The sequence below is a fragment of the Dama dama genome, chromosome 32 (genome assembly GCF_033118175.1).
Source record: "Dama dama isolate Ldn47 chromosome 32, ASM3311817v1, whole genome shotgun sequence".
In the NCBI taxonomy this organism is placed as follows: domain Eukaryota; kingdom Metazoa; phylum Chordata; class Mammalia; order Artiodactyla; family Cervidae; genus Dama; species Dama dama.
The window spans coordinates 34,550,040-34,572,042 of NC_083712.1; the positions used below are offsets into that span (position 1 = coordinate 34,550,040).

At 42.4% G+C, this 22,003-nt stretch overlaps 1 protein-coding gene across 11 annotated transcripts in view; it reads left to right on the top strand.

The window, feature by feature from the left end:
- NRG1 (neuregulin 1) overlaps positions 1–14,239 on the top strand; it is a 1,115,683-nt gene extending 1,101,444 nt beyond the window's left edge. For 4 of the 11 annotated variants that reach the window (XM_061134964.1, XM_061134969.1, XM_061134966.1 and 1 more), the window contains 3 exons: positions 410–540; positions 1,559–1,765; positions 4,486–14,239. In XM_061134964.1, the coding sequence (XP_060990947.1) occupies positions 410–540; positions 1,559–1,765; positions 4,486–5,140 (993 nt within the window). In that variant the 3' untranslated portion in view covers positions 5,141–14,239. Of the gene's footprint in view, positions 1–409; positions 541–1,558; positions 1,766–3,923; positions 4,066–4,485 lie in introns of those variants that run through there. The other 7 variants (XM_061134974.1, XM_061134973.1, XM_061134971.1 and 4 more) reach the window with 2 other exon arrangements.
- The last annotated feature ends 7,764 nt before the right edge of the window (positions 14,240–22,003 follow it).

Consider the following 22,003-nt stretch of genomic DNA (forward strand, 5'->3'; position numbering starts at 1 on the left):
ATATAGAGATTATTTTTAAAATTCTTCTAATGACTTAAAATTTGAAATAAGACAAACTATTTCTGTGCTTGCAACAGCTTACAGAAGTAAGTACTGGGAAGGTGTTTGTATTGAATTCTAGTCATGTTATCAGTTGGAAACAAAAGAGAAGAAACAGGTCTTCTCTGATAAAATGTAGTTGTCATGGTAGTACCTACACTGTGTGTGTATATCCAAAGAGAAAGTTATGAATTCTATTTATCTGATTTAAAGGTCATACCAACCAGGATAGGCTTTGCCATATGGCCACTGGAGAAATAGAGTTTATTATGAAGCGTGTGTATTAGAAGAGTAGATTTGTGTGTGTATGTGACATTGTTAGAATTTTGACTTCCCTCAATCTTCAAGTTGTATCTCTTTGTTTATCCAGCAATACGTATCTAAAAATGTCATCTCTAGCGAGCATATTGTTGAGAGAGAGGCAGAGACGTCTTTTTCCACCAGTCACTACACTTCGACAGCTCATCATTCCACTACTGTCACTCAGACTCCCAGTCACAGGTATGAGAATAAAAAGCTGCATGACATTTCTCCAAGAACAAATATTTACACGTTCCGTTTTGTTCTCACTGCCTATGAAAGGAACAGGAGGTGCTTATAAGGCAGTGCGGTACTGTAGTGTGTATGATTTGGAACAAAAACAGGCTTTGGACATCCAATTGACTCTGCCACTAGTTGCTATTTGAATTTGACCCTCAACTTTTCTGTCAGCAAAACAAGGGGAAATAATACCCACCTTACAGTATTTTTATTCCCCATTTTAGAGGTTGTCTTTTTTCATGCCTGACCATTTGCGGAATTGCTATTATTGTTATTCAGCCACTAAGTCGTGTCCAACTCTTTGTGACCCCATGGACTGTAGCCCACCAGGCTCCTCTGCCCTCCGCTGTCTCCCAGAGTTTGCTCAAATTTATGTCCATTAAGTCAGTGCTGTTATCTTACTATCTTATCCTCTGCCGCCCCCTTCTCCTTTTGCCTTCAGTCTTCCATAGCATCAGGGTCTTTCCCAGTGAATTGCTACACTGGAAAGAGTTTGTCTTAGACACTATATAATACTTAGAAGTTGACTTCTTCCAGTGGTTGGGTTGCCCTGGGATATCACATGAGAACTGGTTACCTAGCTGAACCTCAAATTCTCAAATGCTCTGGTGATATCTGAGTGCGTACTGCCAAGGGCAGCACTAGTCTTCCAAATGGAGCACGTAAGACCAGGGTATCCTTAATCTAAGACGCTCAAGAACAGAGAGCTACTAAGACTATTTAGCACAAAATGGCGTTTGTTTAATGTGTGTTGAGTGGGTGAACGCATAAATAAAGTGCATCCTTGCAAAGCTAACCTAAGTCACAATCCTATGCATCACAAGCATCTCAATAGGCAGTCCTATTCTGAGACAAGTAATGCCAGCAAGAAACATCAGTCATTTGCAAGATTTGTCACTCCCCTTCCTTTCATTTCCGTGTGTGCATAGAATTAAAAATGCCCCTCTCTCTCTCTTTGCCTCTCACACTTCCCCTGTAGCTGGAGCAATGGACATACTGAAAGCATCATTTCGGAAAGCCACTCTGTCATCGTGATGTCATCCGTAGAAAACAGTAGGCACAGCAGCCCCACCGGGGGCCCGAGAGGACGTCTCAATGGCTTGGGAGGCCCTCGTGAATGTAACAGCTTCCTCAGGCATGCCAGAGAAACCCCTGACTCCTACCGAGACTCTCCTCATAGTGAAAGGTAAAACCGAAGGGCACAGCTACTGCAGAGGAGAAAGCGCCCCAGTAAGAGAATCCCTGTGAGCACCTGCTCTCCCACCCAAGGAACCTGCTCTCATGAGAATAAGGGGCGCCAGTTGCCTGGTCTAGGAGTGATCCTAGCTGATGAAGGCATCTTTTGGTTTGATGAACTCATTTCTTCCGAGCTTCTCCCACCATCCCAGTGGCTGACAGGCAACAGACTCTTAAAAGAGCTGGAATGATTTGACGTGGCAGGGGCAGCAGTCTCGGAGTTCCCAGCTTTGACCTTAGGCTCAGACCCTCTGGGGGAGTCTCAGTTCCCTCAACTGGAACTTGAGAACACTGGCCTCAGTGATCGATCAGGACCCTTCTAGAATCCTAAGTGGCCAGTTATCCACACTCTGGTCAAGCTGGCCTCCTGTTCTCATGAGCTAACCCTTTCTTACCTTCCAGCCTCAGTTAAATCCGATCAAGGGCTGTGTCCTTACTGACTGTCATGGGGATGGCTTGCATTCCACCAGATAGTATCCCTTTATGAAATTCCAGCAAGGAATGCATCCATCAATCTCCTGTCCACTGCGGCTTGCAGTCTTCACAGGAGGTTTTCAAAGCAGATATTGCCTTTGATGTGGTTCTTATTCCAGAATGTGTTGGCTTTCTTCTGGGGCTATTGGGTTGGGTGGGGGGAGTTAAGACAAATGTTAAAATAAAGATCAGAAGAAAGTAGCCTGAAAGAGATGCTTAATAGCATTACTGAATCCATAGATTCTCCTGATCCATTCTCACCTAAACTGGGGGAGAAAGTTATACCCAACCAGCATTCCTAGTCCATCAAGAAGCTGTTACTCATTTGTTTTCAAATCCAGCAGGGTTTTGTCTGCTTGTTGGTTTACTTTATTGTCTTCTCAGTCCAATCTCTGACCACTTGCTAAAAGGTTTGCATAATGCCAAAGTCATACTTACTTGGTTTTCATGGGTGGAGATGATTTGGGTACACTCCTTCAGTCAGGCACTGGAAAGTACTTACAGCAAAGGATGACCAGTTTGGAGCCTGCGGGTCATTTAGAGCCTGCTTATTACTTTTTCAAGGGCCTTTACCCCAAAATGGCTTTTCAGAATTTTATGGAATTAGGTTGCTCTAACTCATCTATGAAAAAGTAAGCATGGTCCAAAACTGGTTTAAAACATCAGCCTTAAATTCATGTAAGTTTATCTTTATGTGTTAAGTCTGTTCCAATTCAATCCTTTTAGAAACCCGAGAAAGAAGATAGGGATAAATTCTTTCTCCGTCACTACAGGTGATGTTTATCTTTAAAGGCTGACATTTGCCTGCTGGGATAGGCTTCCTTTCATACGCCAGGTATTGTTTAGGACATCAGAATGTACCTGGCATCCTGGAGAAAAATGATGAAGCCGTGCTACGGGTTGGTTGACTCTGGATTAGCATTTCTCAGAGAGCTTAATTTAGGTATCCCCAAAATAATAAGTCTGGAGACTCAAGCCCCAGATATTTCCATCTGGAGACACTTTCCCATTTTAGACACAGTCAGATCTCACATCTGTATGACTCAGAATCATGGATGGCAAGCAGGAGGGTTAATAGGTTTCTTGTTCCTGTGAGCTGGAGATGAGAAGACGGCGTCCTGTGTCATCACAGGTCATGTCAAATTAGACTCTGCAAATGCCAACGTGAAGGAAAGAGTCCTTCAGTGCTACGCATTGGTGACATTTTTATCTAAGCTGAGAAATGTGACTCTGAATAAGCCACGTCTTTCTCAGTGCCACATAAGGTCTTCTTGTTCTGGGGGGAGAAAGCACGGTATGGTAAAAACAGTGCACTCAGTGTCTTGACAACGAGATTTCCTGAGCGTTATCAAACATTGCATGACATAAAGTGACACGGTGCAGCCCACCTTTGAGCAGTCAGAAAAGACAAGCCAGAGCTGGATACAGCAGTGGGTTTTGGAAGACAGATAGACCAGGGATTGGACATAACGATGAAGCCAAGTGTCAGCTTTCTTTGAATGTCATGGTCAGTGGGATATAGAGTTGCAAATGGAATGTTAAGTCGCATTTCATGGAAAAGTTAAAAGCGCACAAATGTGTTACGCTGTTTTCAGGAATAAATCTAAGTTACTATGCTCTTTTTTTTTCATAAGACATAACCTTATAGCTGAGCTAAGGAGAAACAAGGCCCACAGATCCAAATGCATGCAGATCCAGCTTTCCGCAACTCATCTTAGAGCTTCTTCCATTCCCCATTTGGGCTTCATTCTCTAAGACCCCTTGGCCTTTAGGAAGGTATAGTATTTAAGTAATACTTCTTCCCCTTCCAAATCCCCGAGCCTTGGTCCTTACAAACTGAGAGGTTTCCAGGACTCTGTGCCCTCTTGTCTTAACTCACATGCTTTTATTGAAAATCATGATTTAAAAAAGAAAATCACGATGAGATGGAAAAAAAATCTCAAACGCTTTGCTAAGCCAGGCAATTTAGCTGATCTTTGCATGCACTCCTGTGAGGAGACTCTTGACCACCTAATTGGAGATTCCAAATGTCCTAGTGTAAAAACCGAGACGTCTACAATGAAGAGAATTTCTCTGTGGTCTGATGATGATATCTGATGATAAGATAATGACCTCTGCCCCCTGACCCCCCCACCCCTCACTCTCTGCCTCTCTCGTTGCACCACACTGACGCTGGGGTCTTCTGTGCCCACATAGGTATGTATCAGCAATGACCACCCCGGCTCGTATGTCGCCTGTAGATTTCCACACACCAAGCTCCCCCAAGTCGCCCCCTTCGGAAATGTCCCCGCCCGTGTCCAGCACGACGGTCTCCATGCCCTCCATGGCGGTCAGTCCCTTCGTGGAAGAGGAGAGACCCCTGCTTCTTGTCACACCACCACGGCTGCGGGAGAAGTATGACCACCACGCCCAGCAATTCAACTCATTCCACTGCAACCCTGCGCACGAGAGCAACAGCCTGCCCCCTAGCCCCTTGAGGATAGTGGAGGATGAGGAATATGAAACGACCCAGGAGTACGAACCAGCTCAGGAGCCGGTTAAGAAACTCACTAACAGCAGCCGGCGGGCCAAAAGAACCAAGCCCAATGGTCACATTGCCCACAGGTTGGAAATGGACAACAACACAGGCGCTGACAGCAGTAACTCAGAGAGCGAAACAGAGGATGAACGAGTAGGAGAAGATACGCCTTTCCTGGCCATACAGAACCCCCTGGCAGCCAGTCTCGAGGCAGCCCCTGCCTTCCGCCTGGTTGACAGCAGGACTAACCCAACAGGTCGCTTCTCTCCGCAGGAAGAATTGCAGGCCAGGCTCTCCGGTGTAATCGCTAACCAAGACCCTATCGCTGTCTAAAACCGAAACACACCCATAGATTCACCTGTAAAACTTTATTTTATATAATAAAGTATTCCACCTTAAATTAAACAATTTATTTTATTTTAGCAGTTCTGCAAATAGAAAACAGGAAAAAAAAACTTTTATAAATTAAATATATGTATGTACAAATGTGTTATGTGCCATATGTAGCAATTTTTTTACAGTATTTCCAAACGAGAAAGATATCAATGGTGCCTTTATGTTATGTTACGTCCAGAGCAAGTTTTGTACCATTCCGTGACTGCTTTTTCACAGTATTTCAGCAACCCTCCACCCCATATATTCTGTTTTTCGCTGGCTTCCCGTGCATTGCATTATGATGTTGACTGGATGTATGATTTACAAGATTTGCACCTGTCGCTCCATTTGCTTCGAGTAGTACTCAATCAGGATGTCTTGTAATGGCGCATCCATCCAATACTCCCCCTCTGTATGAGATTTTTCTTTTGCTTTCCGTATGTGAAATGAGTTGTGTCTACTCTGCCAGCCAAAGGTTTGCTTCATTGGGCTCTGAGATAATAGTAGATCCAGCAGCATGCTACTATTAATTACAGCAGGAAACTGCATTAAGTCATGTTACATATTAGGAAGAAAGTAATATTGTGATTTTTTCAAAAACTATATTATTCATCAGAAGACAGCTCGCTCTGACTTAAAAGGAGCTACCATTTACTTTATGCGGATTGATTTTTTGCAACAAAAGAAAAAAAAACAAGTTTTGGGGATAGCACAGAAAGTGGATGCTGGCTAGCAATCAGGGTAAGGTCCAACCCTAAGCTGAGGACTCAGTTTCACTTTCTCTCTCTGGGGGAATGATACAGCGGCTCATCTAATTGAAGAGCAAACCATGGCTGAAAAAGGTGCAATCATTCTTGACTTGTGTTTTTTCACTGATTTGGGAGCGAATGATTGGTTGTGTCTTCTCGGCTCAAGGACAGACGTGTTATGGCACAAAAACCCCCAGTTTCAACAGCACACTCAGCAATTAGTCTGGAATACTTCTGGAATGAAGTGTGCCTGTTGTATATGGCGGTGATGTCATTATAGAGAACTAGTTCCGCCGTAGATTGTCTAGCGGAGTGAACGTGTCGAAGACACAGGGGAAGAGTGGCCATGTGACCCAGTTGGTGATTTTTTAAGTTTTTTTTGCCCGTTCCTTTGTCCTCATTATTCTTTTCTTGTTTTACAATCTCGCCTTGATTAGATCGTACTATGCATGAACATGTTTGTCAGAAATGGCCAGTGTGCCTGTAATTTGTGATTAGGAAGACCCTCCCATGAGCAAGGATGCATCGAGAAACGGCAGTAGTCTCAGAAAGATTGCACCTTTCCTTGCAGAAATGACCCCCACCTGTGTGCTAACCTCTCCGTTTGCAACTGTATCATCCGTTTTCCCCCTTTCTTACTTTTTGCTTTACTGTCAACAAAAACAGGATTAAGATGGGTCCACCCTTTGCACGTTCTCTTGTGGTAACAAATCCAAGGAAGGTCTGTAGGTAGAAATACTTGAAATAACTGCTAATCCAGGAAAAGAAGAGAATTTGGTAAAATATTGTAGTCCCAAGTCTGTTGAGTCGAGCTGGAGGTTTATTTAGGTTCCAAGTGGCCTCCCAGGAGCCATGAGACAAAATGGGGAAACAGTTTAGCAGGGGGTTCAAAATACCACCATGAATTTAAGGAGAGTGACTCTGTTGTTTGCAAGTAAATGGAGTCTAGTTCTTCACCACATCACTATATTAAAATCAAAAGGAAGACATGCAAAGAGGTCTTAGAAGAAAAGTGCAGGCTGAGCATGAATCATGTCCTTAAGCTCCTAAGTGTTTCTACAATTCACAGAGACCATCAATGGGTCCTTAGCATTTGATATCCCAAGCGTCCTTCATGCTCCCATGCCACTCTCTCTGTGCTCAGAAGTGTCCTCACGTGCTTATTCACCTTTCCTAAGGAGCCCTTGACAACTCCCCAAGTTGCACTGATTTCCCAGTTATGTAAAATCAGTAAGCTCACAGTAGGGGAAAGAAAAGAGTCAACCCCAAGAAGTTCTCCAAATTATTTTCAATTGCCTTTGAAGACCTGGACTCCTTCTTAGACTATTTCAATTAAAAAAAAAAAAAAAAAATTCCTACCGTAATTAAAACTCTAGAATTTCAGTTTCAAATTTTTCAAGCATGGGAGTCTTGTTCTGGAGAATGTCAGGAATAAATAAAATCTTTGATTGAGAGCAAGAAACAACATGCTCCTCAGTATGAAAAATCTCTGTCAATTTTCAGGTTGCAAAAATAGATGACAACTGAGGACAAGAGGAAATTTTCTTTCCAAGTTGGTTCTGGTCACTCATCAAGGTGACATTTATCAGTTAGGACAGGCTTTCTGTCCATAGAATGATAGATTTCCTTCATCGGAAAGGCCAGCAGACTACTTGGGGCTCCCTGCTGTGGCCACCAGATTTGTGTCCACAGTGGCGTCTCTGGGATGTTCAAATGCCACCATCCCTGTTTATAAACTCAGGAGTGCAGTGGCATTGCAAAGAAAGCATGTGAACCAACAGTCCCAGCATAAGGGAAGCCTCTCTGGGTCTTCAGGTGGTGGAAATTGCTGAGACGTCTGACAGTGACTTTGTTTCCTGGGTCTGAGATCATGTCCCATTGAGGAAGATGCAGGGGAGCGTAGAATATGAAAAATGCCTTTTTCTAACTCTGGGTTCCTTTTACATCCTGCTCTCCCTCCTTGCCTGGTAGGACTTTTATTTCTGAGAGTGTCTGGACAGTCTCCTGCTTTCTACAAAATGGCACTCTGCCTGGGTATTTGTGAATGTGTCCCAAAGACCAATATGCCATATCTTCCTTGTTTAAGTGTGACTGTCATGATAGAGTTTATCCAGGGTCATTTGCTCTGTAACTTTTTTTTTTTTGGCCTGGGTTGAAAGGTATATGGCTCACATTGGTAAAAATACAGAATACCTAGTTTTTTTCAGTCCTGGCTGCATCCCACCAGCCACAACGATGTCTGTCCACAAAGGCCCATGAAACACTGCAGAGAAATGCAGACAAAAGGAAATGGCCACATATCACAAGTCCTATTATATATTCTTTTGTAAATACACATTGTACATTACTTGGATGTGTTCCTAAATCATTTACTGTCTTTATGAGTTCATGTCAGTTTCTTTTTTTTTAACTCTCTTAACTTACTGTGTAACATTGTAAATAACATAATGTCCTTTATTATTTATATTTAAACGTCTAACATAGAGTTGTTTTCATATAAGTTTAAGATAAATGTCAAAAATATATGTTTTTTGGTTTTTCTTTGCTTTAAAGTTATGTATCTTTTCCTTTTGCTTTTTTTTTAAGAATAATTTATTGTTCAGGAGAAAGAATGTATATGTAACTGAAACTATTTGAAGAATGCACATTTGAAGGCCGTGAGGTACTGATAAACTAAAGAATTTATTATCCAAAATACTAAGCAATAAGTAATTGTGATTTATTTAAAGTTTTGTCCATTTTCCATGAAAGACATACTGCAATAAAGATGCTACTCTGCGGAGATCTGGGAGTGTGGGTCAACAGACAAAGGGTCCAGTCTGTTAGACCAGCACCTTGCCTTTTACTGTGATGGTTGTGCTAATTTAGGGCCCTGTTTGATGGATCCCATGTTCATCTTGTCTGTCCGTTGCTTTTGCCACCCTGCCTGTTCTCAAATCATCTCCCGCCTGTCGGTTCTGCATACCACTGTGTTCCTTGTTGAAGGAATCACAACCAAGCAATATGACATTTTTACATAAGAGCATAGACAAGACATTGTAGGGCCTGATTGCCTGGATCCCGATTGTTACCATGTTCTGTAGAGACAGCATGTAATTTCTTCCAACTCATGGAAATGTCAGTATGGAAACCCATTCAGTCATGAGACGGAAACATGTTAGCGTGGTCCAAAGGATCCGGTGGCCACCCCACGGCTCAAAGGCAGCCAGTCAGAACTGGGCTCTGCTAAGCTCTCCTAGAGCCTAAGTAAATGTACTTTCTCCATCTGGCCTATGATTGAGCAGTTCATGATTCTAAGAGAAAATAAGGCTAAATTGGGTTCTTTCCTCCTCATTCTATCAGTAAATCAAACTCAGTGTCCATCTTACTGCTCAGGGAAGGACCTACGCATGAGAAACGTCCTGCATTCTAAGACTCAGTCATAGGAGTGAGGATATTCCTTCTCTTCTTGAAATTAGCCTCAACAAAAGCCATATTTTAGCAAATAGATATTTGCATGAGTGATACTTTTTGTATATTTCAAGCATCTTACTCATTATTCCAAACAGGGTTGGGACTTCCAAAGTGTATGCAGTTGAGGTCAGCAGTCCTTTGGGGTGACCATCAGCCTCCTTTGGAGTCTGAGGGTACCCCGAGTCTTCTCACCTCCATATCTGCGTGCAATTCCTGTTACCTTGGAAAGATCCACTAGCATCGTTTCCAAAGTCATCTGGATGTCTAGGAGATTCAAGGAGGGGCCTTTGTGCTAGTTTTTTTCTCTTAGTATTACTGAATTTTCAAAGCTATTCAGAATCCTCATATTTGTGTTAACATTGATATGCACACAAATACATATACACAAGCACTTACAAATTCTTAACACACTCTCCTAAAGTCATGATATTCACGCACGTGTCCAATCCACCCATGCAGCCATTGAGCAAATCAAGGAGTGCACAGAACACTTAAAAATTAAAGATGAAGACACTTCCCTGTGTATTCAGCTTACAGCTAAGGCTTGGTCCATCCCCAGAATTGAAAATTACAGGAAACTGTCTTAGTCATTTAGGTTAAAATCGAGAGCTTGCATGCTCAGTCGCATCAGTCATGTCTGACTGTTTGCGACCCTATGCACTGTAGCCTTCTAGGCTCCTCTGTCCATGGGATTCTTTAGGCAAGAAAACAGGAGTGGGTTGCCATGCCCTCCTTAAGATATATTGGTATTGGAGACAGAAGCATGGGTGGTGGGGGGTGGTGTGGAGACAGCAAAGATTCACACACGTCCACATCCAATATCTGGAAAATGATTACAACCCTCCATTTATTTTAACCATGTAGACACCTGAATGTCACAAAGGCCAGCTTGGCAAACTAGCAAACAGTCTGTCTTTCCAACCTAATATCCTCCCCATCGTTATATTTCTTGGCTCTCCATCCTTACGATAAATGACAAAGGGACTTAATGTCAGAGATTTGGGGTGATGTGAGGCAATTCTGAAATCTAGAGGTTTGGGATGCTGGATGGAGTGGAAATTTTTGATGATCTCATGTAGTATCACTTTGCACTCTGTCTATGACTTGCTCTTTCTGTAATGGATGGAATAAAATAAATTGATGGAAATTCTTGCTCCAAAGATTAATTTAGAAACAGAAAAGCTTTCAGTTTATGAGAGAACCTTTCTGCTGCTCCAGGAAGCTGCCATATTCCTAAGCTTTAAGGCTATTGTTGGAAAGAGTAGTCAGACCCACTTCTGTGTGTACCTGTGGCTCCTATTAATGTCCTGACGTAGCAGTTGTTGGACTTCTCCGGTAGCTGTTGATTTTGAACTTCAAGCTCCCAAATATCGCCCACCAGGGAGAAGGAAAAGGCTTTTTTTTTTAACCTGGAGGAAATCTGTCATGATCTACCTAATCCTTTTAGAAACACATCAGGAGAGGAAAACCAGTAATTCCTAAAGAGGAATACTGTAGGGATCCTAAGGAGGAGACAGAGTATGGAGTAATAGTTCCATCCAGGATCATTCCCTAACCCTCTTCCTTGAAACTGAACTTTCAGGGATAGAATTTGATGGAAAAAACAACACCTCTTCCCACCCCACAACATGTCAAAGAGGCTAGAGGATTATTACTTTTGTCAACATAAACATCTTTAATAGCTTTATGTGTTTGTTCTTATGCAGAGAATCTATTAAGTAGAATAACATTTTATGCTATTTTATGACTTAAAACATCCTTTATTTCTCTATTATTCTCTTAATACCCTGGGATGTTGGTAGGTGAAATCATGAGGAAAACTGAGGCTCAGAAATGTTTAAAAAATAAAAATAAAAAACTGTCCTCAGGTTACTCATCTGGTGAATTGCAGAGGTAATATGTTTTCCCAGGTTTTCTAATTGTATTCCTCCCCTTCCCCTGAGCCGAGCACAAACAACTCTTTCCTTCTCAGCCCTTCATCACCGGGACAGTACAAGTTCCTTGCAAAACCAAGTCTCTACTTGAAAGAATATGAGCCCCTCTGGCTCAGCACAAGTGACTCTGGAGCCCAATTTGCTTGGCTGAGTAACTCTATGCTTCTTTCCCTAAAAGTCACTTTCCAAGGAAATGAAGTGTAGCCAGGAAGATGAATTCACAACTTGAATACGTTGGTGGCATCCTGCGGTGCAACGGGGAAGGGCTTTGCTGTCAAAGCGCTGTCCCCTCCACTTAGTGACTTTGTGAATTTGGACCGCTTCCTCCTCCAAGATTACTTCCTGATCTCTAACATGGGAATTCAAATGACATTACAAAGCCGTAGCGTAGTGAGAATTACTTTTGAACACTTGGAGGAAGCTAGAAAACGTCTAGCACATGATGAGTACTCAAATGCTACCTTCCGTTTGCTCCTTCCCCTCCAGGTTAATTTGGAAACGAAACTTTTCAGTCCCAAATGACACAGTCTACATGGCACAAACTGATCAAATTTATTTTATCATTTCTCCAATCTAGCACCAATAGCCAAATCCATTTTTAATAACAACTGTATGTTGAGCAGCATTATTATTTAAAAAGATAGAAAATTGTCGCTCCAATAAGTTCTTTTATTTATTTGCCTCTGGTGTAGCCACACTGCTTCCCGTAAAGTCTCTAATTTTTAATGACATTGCATTAATGTCTCATAATTTCATGGAAATTTACTGAAACATAACTCTTGGTAGAGTTTTCATAATACTGTCTTCAAACTTCATTGCAAACAGTTGATGAACACAAAAGGATCCTAAGATGATATATTACCCACACATACCCATTTGCCTTAGTTTGCACCCAGGATGTTCAAATGAAACCATTAAATTGCATCCTGGATGTCCATTTCCTTAAAAAAAAACTGTAACCTAGGCAAAGATCTACAGTGACAAAATTAGAGGAGTCAGCTCCCAGATGAAGTCGTGTACGTATAAGAAGCCACATTATTTATGGATGGTTCTCACTCACTTCCATTATCTCTCCCATAATTCTTCATGCTCTAGTCACTCTTTATGCATATACTATAGGATACTTTTTTTTTCCTCATCCTGAGTATGAAGCCATGAATAATTTATAGACTTAAGCTTTTGGATTTCACCCTTCAAATTTGCATCCTACATCAAGGATTGTGGGTGACTTGCTGTCACTACACCCATGATCAGATCTGTGGTATAGTTAATATAGTTCTACTGTTAAAGGCAAGAAAGTCTAAAATCATTGCCCATATAAAATCCTTCATTTAAATTAAAATGTATTCTATTGAAAATAATCCTGACTCCCTATGAAAAAAACACATGAGGAAGTTTTCTTATAGTTTTAAGGAAATAATCTAGATGTGAGCTTTGTATCCTGTTCGTTATTAGCAATCATCAGGAATTAAGCAGACACTTGTTTTCGATTCCATGATTTTCCTCAGGTGATTCCTCCTTGCCTGACCTTGAGCCCTTCTCTTGAGGTGAGGTGCTTAGAGTGCTTCCCCAGGGTTGGGGGCCAGGGTTGTTTTCTACAGCCCCTCCAGTTTCCCACATTTGAACCCAAAGTGAACTTTTCCTCTTCTTCAGAGAATGAGTCTTCTTGGGTGTGTACTTTAGCAGCTAACAAGGTAACAAAACAGGCAATTTCCCCCCTTGGGTCCTAGATTCTCTGCCATGAAGAATCAGGACGAGAGGAAATGCAATGGGTGAGAGCCACTTGTTCTGAGCTCCTCAATTCCCAGTACCCAGGTTCCTGCTAATTATAAGATGACTCTGCCCTCATGTGAGAAGCTTCCTGCAAAGATCCCATCCTCCCTTCTGAAGAACCTTTTTTCGGTTTGTTTTCAAAATAAAGACCTCACTTAATAGCTGCTTAGTTCCTAGACCGTCTCTGACTCCAAATTCTGAAGTCATAGGGCTATGCGTCTTCATACTTTGATCAAAAATTTAGTCAAGAATTATGGAGTTTAGGATTTAAAGTCATTTTATCAAATTAGGGAACCTTTCTTGATTTGTTGCAGGCACCTCAGAAAATTTTAGGACAGAGTCAGAGGACATCCCATTAGCTTGACCAAAAACTCTTTCACGACCTGAAGCAATGCTGACTCCCCTCCTCGTTAGGAGTTAGGCTCTGTTTGTCTGAGGAGTTAGATCTCTAGCCAGGATGGTGAGAGGAAGAACCTGGGGTCCTTCCCATCAAGCTATTAACGCATGAGACTTAGGGTTGCACTCAGGGTTAAACTCATGTCAATTATCAAGCAAAGGAGCAACTAAGGGAACACAACCCTGCCCCTGTTTAAGAGAGCCCCGCGTCCCCCACGGAGCCAGCCAGGACCTCAGCAACCTTCTCCTGTTCCCCCTCCTCATCTAATCGATGACAACAGTGACTGTACCACTGATACGTCACACACACATCCTCCTCTCCTCACAACCCCCACTGCCCGCCTTCTGGGTCACACTCTCATCACAGGGCTCTGTTCGCCTCCTAACTGATCTGCTTCCTTCACCTCCCCTAGGGCATCCTTCACCTTCTGCCAGAAGGTTCCGATTGCCAACCCCATCGAGCCGTTCTCCTGACTAGCATCCTTCCACGGCTCCTCTCACAGCTTAACTCAGCCTGACGTGAGAGGCTCGGCCCAGGCTGGCTTCGGTCAAACTCTTCTAGCTCATCCCCTCTCACCCCTCACTCCATCTTCTGCTTTTCTGTCTTCCAAATGCACCCCATCAGTGTTTATCAACTCCAATCATTGCTATACCGACTTCACAACGATTACCATGTTCATGGATCACCGGTGTTATTTTTCGCCTATTGTTTTTCTTTCAATTGATTGCATTTTTAACAAAAATAAAATCATTTCCAACGCAACATTGTATCAATGCTGTAAATGGAAAACTGCGATCAGTTGCCATAATGAAAATAGAACTGTAAAAATAAATATAATAAAAAGGAAACAAAGTCATCAAGCTCTGAGAAGACACTGTTGCCTGCTAAAGTATGTGAGCTGAGAGCCTGTTCTCTGTTTGACACCAGGGGAGAGCGGCAGGTCTTAGATAAATGGGAAATAGATTCAGGAACACGACAAGATTTATTCCCTGAATTAACCACAATTGAGAGGCAGTTGACAGTGAGTTACTTCTGCTGTTTTATTCAATATTATTTAATGCTAGATCCTAAAATCACTTTGGATGCAGCATTCAATTGCTCATAGATCTTAGAAAACCACATAGTGTTGTCATATATCCTTGCCTTCACGTGAATATGTGGTTTTATAGAAACCCCCGTCTCCTCTTTTCTACCTTTGAAAAAATTTTAATGTGATGCACTTTATTTCCTATCCAAATTTATTGAGGTTTGAGTCAATTTTGCATTATTATATTTTTTAAGTTTTTATTTGGCTACACCACATGACTTGTGGGATCTTAGTTCCCCAACCAGAGATCGAACTCAGGCCCGTGACAGTGAAAGTTGACAAATGTTTCTTATCCTTTCTCTGGGGGGATAGAGGGTCCTTGTCTGGGAATCCATCCATAACAATTTTCCCCTTTTCCCAGATAAATGCTCCTCCTCTGCTGACTCAATGCAAGCCGTGCATTCTTCTGTTCAAAAATTTTCACCTAGCTCACAACTTCTAGCAACCGAATTCCCCCCTCAGTAGACCATGTCCTCTTTCAAAGGCTGTTTTATATGTGTATATCCAGTACCTAACACAGTGCCTGGAACACAGAAGATACTGGCTGTCTAGAAATATATCATCAGCAACCAGAGACTCGGGTATTTACATGTGTTGGCAAGCATGTGAGGAATTCAAGCCAGGGGTCCCTACCCTTTTTGACACCTGGGACCAGTTTCGTGGAAGATAATGTTTCCATGGACTGGGTTGGGAGGATGGTTTGGGGAAGATTCAAGTGCATTACATTTATTGGACACTTTATTTCTATTAGTATTGCATAGTGGTATATAATGAAATAATACACCATAATGCAAAATCAGTGGGAGCCCTGAGCTTGTTTTCCTGCAACTAGACGGTCCCACCTGGGGGTGATGGGAGGCAGCGGCACACGAAATGTGGGGAGCGGCTGTAAATACAGAAGAAGCTACTCACTTCCTGCTGTCAGGCCTGGTTTCTAACAGGCTGCAGATCAGAGCGGTCTGTGGCCCAGGGGTTGGAGACCCCTGATCTAGGTGATCACAGGCATTTTGAAAAGCCAAGATCAAGAAAAGAGTGGAACCAAGCTTGCTAAATCATGGTCAGGAGACCAGAAGTCAAAGTCTTAAGAGATGGAAGTTCCACAGCTTAACTAGAATTTGTAGCAAATCCTACCTGTGCCAAGATTGCTGGCTTAAAATTAACCCTTTATTCTCCCTTCTTCCCTCCCACTTCTTTGCAAGTTCATGAAAACTGAAGCCTTTGACTTGAGTGTTATTCAACTAAGTCAGTCTTATAAAGATAACTCCTGCATTGCCCATTACATTAAAACCAACTAAGGCCCCCATCCTTTGAAATGGCACCAAGGAAGCCTGGCACATAACAAGCTTTCAAAGAGAATTTTGAGTGTCCAGGTTGAATACAGCATGTGAAATCAACACACTAGATAAGTCAGTGGAATATATAATTTCTCATCAGGGTAGAATGAATATTTGGAAGACCAAGTGTTTAGTGATATTTTCTACATGATTCTATTTCACAGTTAGGTCTACTATGACTAGTTGCAAAGCAGAGAAAAGGCATCTACCTTCTATTATTCAAGACTTCTTTTCCTAATAGTTTACCTAGTCTAGAAGTAGTCTTCTTCATTAATTTAAAAAAAAAAAAAAAACTGTCAAATTATCTGTTTAAAAAGTAAAGTTCTTTTGTTGCTGTTTATAGCTTTGTGAGCCTAAGGCTGATCCCAAATTTAGTTATCCAACAATTAAAAGCATACAACCATGTTGTTATTTAAGCTTTATTGGACTATACAAGCCCAATGTTATGGATACCTACTGACCAATGGAAATCTAGGCAACTTTAAACTTTTGAGGAAGGACAATTGGACTGGAAATATTTACAGAGACTTTTGAAAATTTTGGTGTAACGGGGTATCACTAGCATTGAGCTGATTACAGTTGCAACCCTGCCAAACTCTGTGCTTGTCAGATGCCTTGACGATGCCAGTGTTATGTATAGCACCAAGGACAGCAGATACCACATGGCTCCTGACAAATTCCCCACCTAAAATGCACCAGGTTTACAAACATATGTTTAAATATGAACAACAGAGGAGCTTGTACATGATCAGATCTTTGAAGTCAAAATGTCTTTGCTCCAGGGAAATGTCAGAGGTTTATTTTTCTTATAAAATCAAGAACCAAGAGGTTCAGAATGAACCATGTAGATGATCACACCTCTTCCCTTTGGATACACAGCTTCCATCAAATGAGTGGGTTTGCCTGTTAACACCTAGCCCATAAGATGAAGACTTGGAAGAGAAACTGGCAAATTCACCTGTCATCAGGCCATGCTACTACTCAGACCTTAAAACCTTTGAAGAAAGTTCAAAGAGTAGAAACTTACTGCTCCTTCTTGCCTGTGCTCATTATCCATATTTCTTTCTTCTTCTTCTTCTTTTTTTTTTTGGCCATACCCTGAAGCTTGCAGGATCTTAGTCCCCCTACCAGGGATCAAACGCCTGAATTGGAAGCATGGAGTCTTAACCACTGGACCACCAGGAAGTCCCCCTCACATTCCATGTTGAAAGCTGAGAAATACTGCCTAGCTTCCCCTAGCATCTTCTTACATTACAATACAAGAATAATACAGTGTAAAGAAGATGAGCTCTGAAACCAGTGAGATCTGGGTTTAAGTCCTTCGTCTTTTACTTGAGCATTTAAGGCAAGTCAGCATCCCTGAGTCTCAGATTCATTGTGTGGCTTAAAAGAGATAATCATTATACGTATAAGATATAGTATGGGGCTTGGCCACATAGTAGATGCTCAATAAATATTACATCTTCCTTGGTGGCAAATTTCTTGGGTAGGAATTCTAGCTTGTCTGGCAGTGAGAAGACAGTGTTTCCAAGCTTAGCGACCCAGCCAGGCCTGTCTCTAGAGAGGTCCCCGGGGGGAAGCTAATTGAGGAGGTGTGGTGTCAGAAAACTGGATCCCAGGCTCTGCTGCCCAGATGGAGTCCCTCTTTGGCTCACCCAGCTTCACCAAAACACAGGGAGACCAAGTGACTCAGAACAGAATTAGCCCGGTAGAACAGATGTTCCCTTTTCTCTGAGAAGAAAACAATCTGACAAATTCTGAAATGGATACAGCGGTTCTCTCCCTCCAATTAGCAGGAGCTCCCTTGGATTTCAAGGTCATTGTGGGCGGTGTACTCTTCCTTCCCACGCCGCATGCTTTGGCTTCACTCCCTCTCTGGTTTTGAGGCTCAGCATCCCTGCACGCATTGTAAACAATCACGAATTCCACCTTAGGATTCCATCTCCTGGTGATGTTCGGCAGTCCCCACCTTCAGGAAATCAGTGTTTGACAAACAAGTCAAGGCTTCACAGATTATGAGGGTGATGGCAGTTTTTTTCTCCTGCCTTACGGCTTCATTTAATTAGACCTCCGATTATAACTCAGTGGCAGAGTCGTTCTGCTGGATGGGCTCCAAGGTGCCCACGGGCAACCTTAAGAGCAGAGCACGTAGGAAAGCTGCTGGATGACTCGTCAGCTGATGAAAAATACAGTGAAACCTTTTCTGTTTCAACGGGATCAGGCAAGGTGACTGGGAAAGCTCCCCTGGGCGCAGACACCTGGTAACTCCACATTTACCAAATCATTTCAAGACAGGCTTACAATGAAGTAATCAGCAAAACCACTGTCTGACCTTGAAATTATTCTGCGGCCGCTGGACCCTGAAGACTCTGACAGAGGCAGTTAAATCCAGCCGTCTGGGACTTTGATCAACTGTGTCTGCCCCCTGAGAAACAGCCAGGATGTCTTAGCTGGAAGCTTTTTGGGGGCACGAGGCCCAAGCAGAGAAGTCAGGAGACCGAGATGCTCTTTCTCATTCTGGCAGACATGGAGTTACCTCATGCCTTTGCAAGATTTCAGATGTGCAGAGACTCTGACATTGATTACCCTTACTGAGGACATGATACTTCACAGATACGGTTTTTCAAAAGTAGAAAAAAAAAAAAACCTGAGGCCCTAAAGTTGCAGGATATTTTGGCAGCTGTGTTCAGGCTGGATATAAAGACATCCTTGTGGGAGCATAGCTTTTCCCTGGATCCATTTCACCTGCTATTTTCAGAGAGAGAAGATGGAGAGATAACCGATTGGGTGGAGGATGAGCAATAATGATTTTCTGTTAAGATGGAAATGAGGAAGGTTTTACTGACAAATGACTTCCCGAGAAGCTACAGGGAACCAGTCATCCCACTTAAGAACAGGATTGCAACTTCAGACCCAGTGCCAGAGATGGCCTAGGAAATAAAACTTACCAATGTGTCCGGTTGGGATAGACACATCCCCTTCTGTTCCCACTCACAGCCACAACCATACTGCCTGCCCATTAGATATTTGAATATCAGTCTCCAACGCTGTCATGCCACTGCTTCCAGAATAGATGCATGAAGGAGATGTGTTCAAACCTCATCTGTGGACACGAAACTCATTATTTCACTCCACAAACATTTACTGAGTACGTGGAAGATGCATAATGCTGGGCTAAGAGCTGGTGATGCAAAGAAGAATAAAATACATCTCATTTGGGCACATCTAACCCTTCCAAGTTGCAATCCCTTGGACTGCAAGGAGATCCAACCAATCCATCCTAAAGGAGATCAGTCCTGGGTGTTCATTGGAAGGACTGATGCTGAAGCTGAAAGTCCAATACTTTGACCACCTCATGTGAAGAGTTGACTCATTGGAAACGACCCTGATGCTGGGAGGGATTGGGGGCAGGAGGAGAAGGGGATGGCAGAAGATGAGACGGCTGTATGGCATCACCAACGTGATGGACATGAGTTTGAGTAAACTTCAGGAGTTGAGAATGGACAGGGAGGCCTGGCGTGCTGCTGTTCATGGGGTCACAAAGAGTCGGACACGACTGAGCAACTGAAATGAACTGAACCCTTCCAAGAGAGCAGATCTAGTTCTGGGGACTAATGTATGAACAAATGCAATGTGACTGGTGAATTGAGGAGCAGTGCTTTAATGATAAAAAGCATGGGACTTGGCTCTTCCATCATATGTTTACTGCTAACCTTGCCACATAAGTGCTATATGAATTTTGGCATGTTACTAAACCTCTTGGACCCTAGTATATTTACCTATAAGAGTTGAATAGTCTCAAAATGATATCATTAGAGATATACATACATATAAATATGTATATATACATATATCTCCAAATTATCATCTGGCACAGAGGAGCTACTCAGTAATGGTTTCACTGAGAATTTGCAAGTTCTGTGTCAATGACACTATAAAGTGCAATGAGAGCAGAGAACAGACAGCTACAACAACAGACTTCCCAAATCAGGAAAGGAGTACATCAAGGCTGTATGTTGTCACCTTGCTTATTTAACTTATATGCAGAGCACATCACGAAAAATGCTGGACTGGATGAAGCACAAGCTGGAATCAAAATTGCCAGGAGAAATATCAATAACCTCAGACACGCAGATGACACCACCCTCATGACAGAAAGTGAAGAAGAACTAAAGAGTCTCTTGATGAAAGTGAAAGAGGAGAGTGAAAAAGTTGGCTTAAAGCTCAACATTCAGAAAACTAAGATCATGGCATCCAGTCCCATCACTTCATGGCAAATAGATGGGGAAACAATGGAAACAGTGACAGACTTTATTTTGGGGGGCTCCAAAATCACTGCAGATGGTGACTGCAGCCATGAAATTAAAAGATGCTTGCTCCTTGGAAGAAAAGTTATGACCAACCTAAACAGCATATTAAAAAGCAGAGACATTACTTAGCCCACAAAGGTCCATCTAGTCAAAGCTATGGTTTTTCCAGTAGTCATTATGGATGTGGGAGTTGGACTATAAAGAAAGCTGAGTGCCAAAGAATTGATGCTTTCGAAATGTGTTGTTGGAGAAGACTCTTGAGAGTCCCTTAGACTGCAGAGAGATCCAACCAGTCCATCCCAAAGGAAATCAGTCCTAAATATTCATTGGAAGGACTGATGCTGAGCTGAAACTCCAATACTTTGGTCACCTGATGTGAAGAACTGACTCATTTGATAAGATCCTGATTCTGGGAAAGATTGAAGGCAGGAGGAGAAGGGGATGACAGAGGATGAGATGGTTGGATTGCATCACTGACTCAATGGACATGAGTTTGAATAAACTCTGGGAGTTGGTGATGGACAGGGAAGCCTGGCGTGCTGCAGTCCATGGGGTCGCAAAGAGTCGGACATGACTAAGTGACTGAACAACAGTCCTCAAAGTTCCTGAAATCTTTTAAAAACTGAATCTGCATATAAAAATGTATTTTTTAGGTCTTCCCAGTGCACCAGCCCTGAGCTGATTCATGTCAATGTATGGCAAAAACCACTACAATATTGTAAAGTAATTAGGTTCCAACGAATAAAAATAAATGAAAAGATGAAAAAAAAAATGTACTTTTTAAGCACTGTTAAGTTCTGGTAGAGTATACAGTACAGTTAAGGACAGGCATATTTTATAAATTAAATATAATGTCATATGGTTAAAAAAAAAAAAAGAGTTATCATTCGGCCAGGTTTTAGAAGAGTTGCTGCTAACCCAACAAAAATTAGGGAAAGATGACTATCAATTGATTTTCATGAGAAAATAACCCAGAGAAGTGAAAGAAAGTGAAAGTCCATTCAGGTTGGTATGGAGGGTGCAAAGGCTACAAATGCAAGGCTGGTGTGGCTAGCTGGAACTAAATTTTGGGATGAGATCACCATGTCATCACAGGGGGTGCTTTAGAAGGAGGCTAACTGGCTCCAAACTGATAGAATTAATTCTGGAGAGCAGGGCACTAGGGCAATAAAGTAAAGAGAGAGGGTGAATTAGGAGATGAAGGTCATGTTGTAGGTTAATGATGAAGGTCAGCACCTCATTTAGACTACAGACAAGGAGATGAGACTGGGAAATGAAATTCAGGGGAATCTATGAAGTGAAGAGAAATAGACTTGATAACCAAGTAGACACGGGGTGTGAGATGGGAGAGGATCCAAGGATGTCACTGAGCTTGGGCTGTGGAAAGGTTGCCAACATCTGCTCCATGAAACTCAGTGAAGCATCCTTCGTGAGTTTATAGGAGTCCATGGGGCAGGGGCTGAAATCAGACCAACACCCTGTTCATCAGCACAGTCCAATCCTGGTTGTAGCCATGAGCAATGAGTATTGTGCTGTGCCAGCATTTAGAAGGGATATCCGCAATTAATCCTCCCAACAATCCTCTGAAGCAGGAACTACCGTTCTCAGACTGCAGATGAGAAAACTGAGGCTCAGCTATATGAAAAGTCTTGCCTATTGTTGTACTGCCAGCGAACATTGGAGCTGGAAATCAACCAAAAATGTTTTTGATGTCAGCCTCCCTCCCCTTAACCACTTCCCTCTGTCTGTTTCTCTTTCGGAGATGCATACCTTATAGGGTTCAT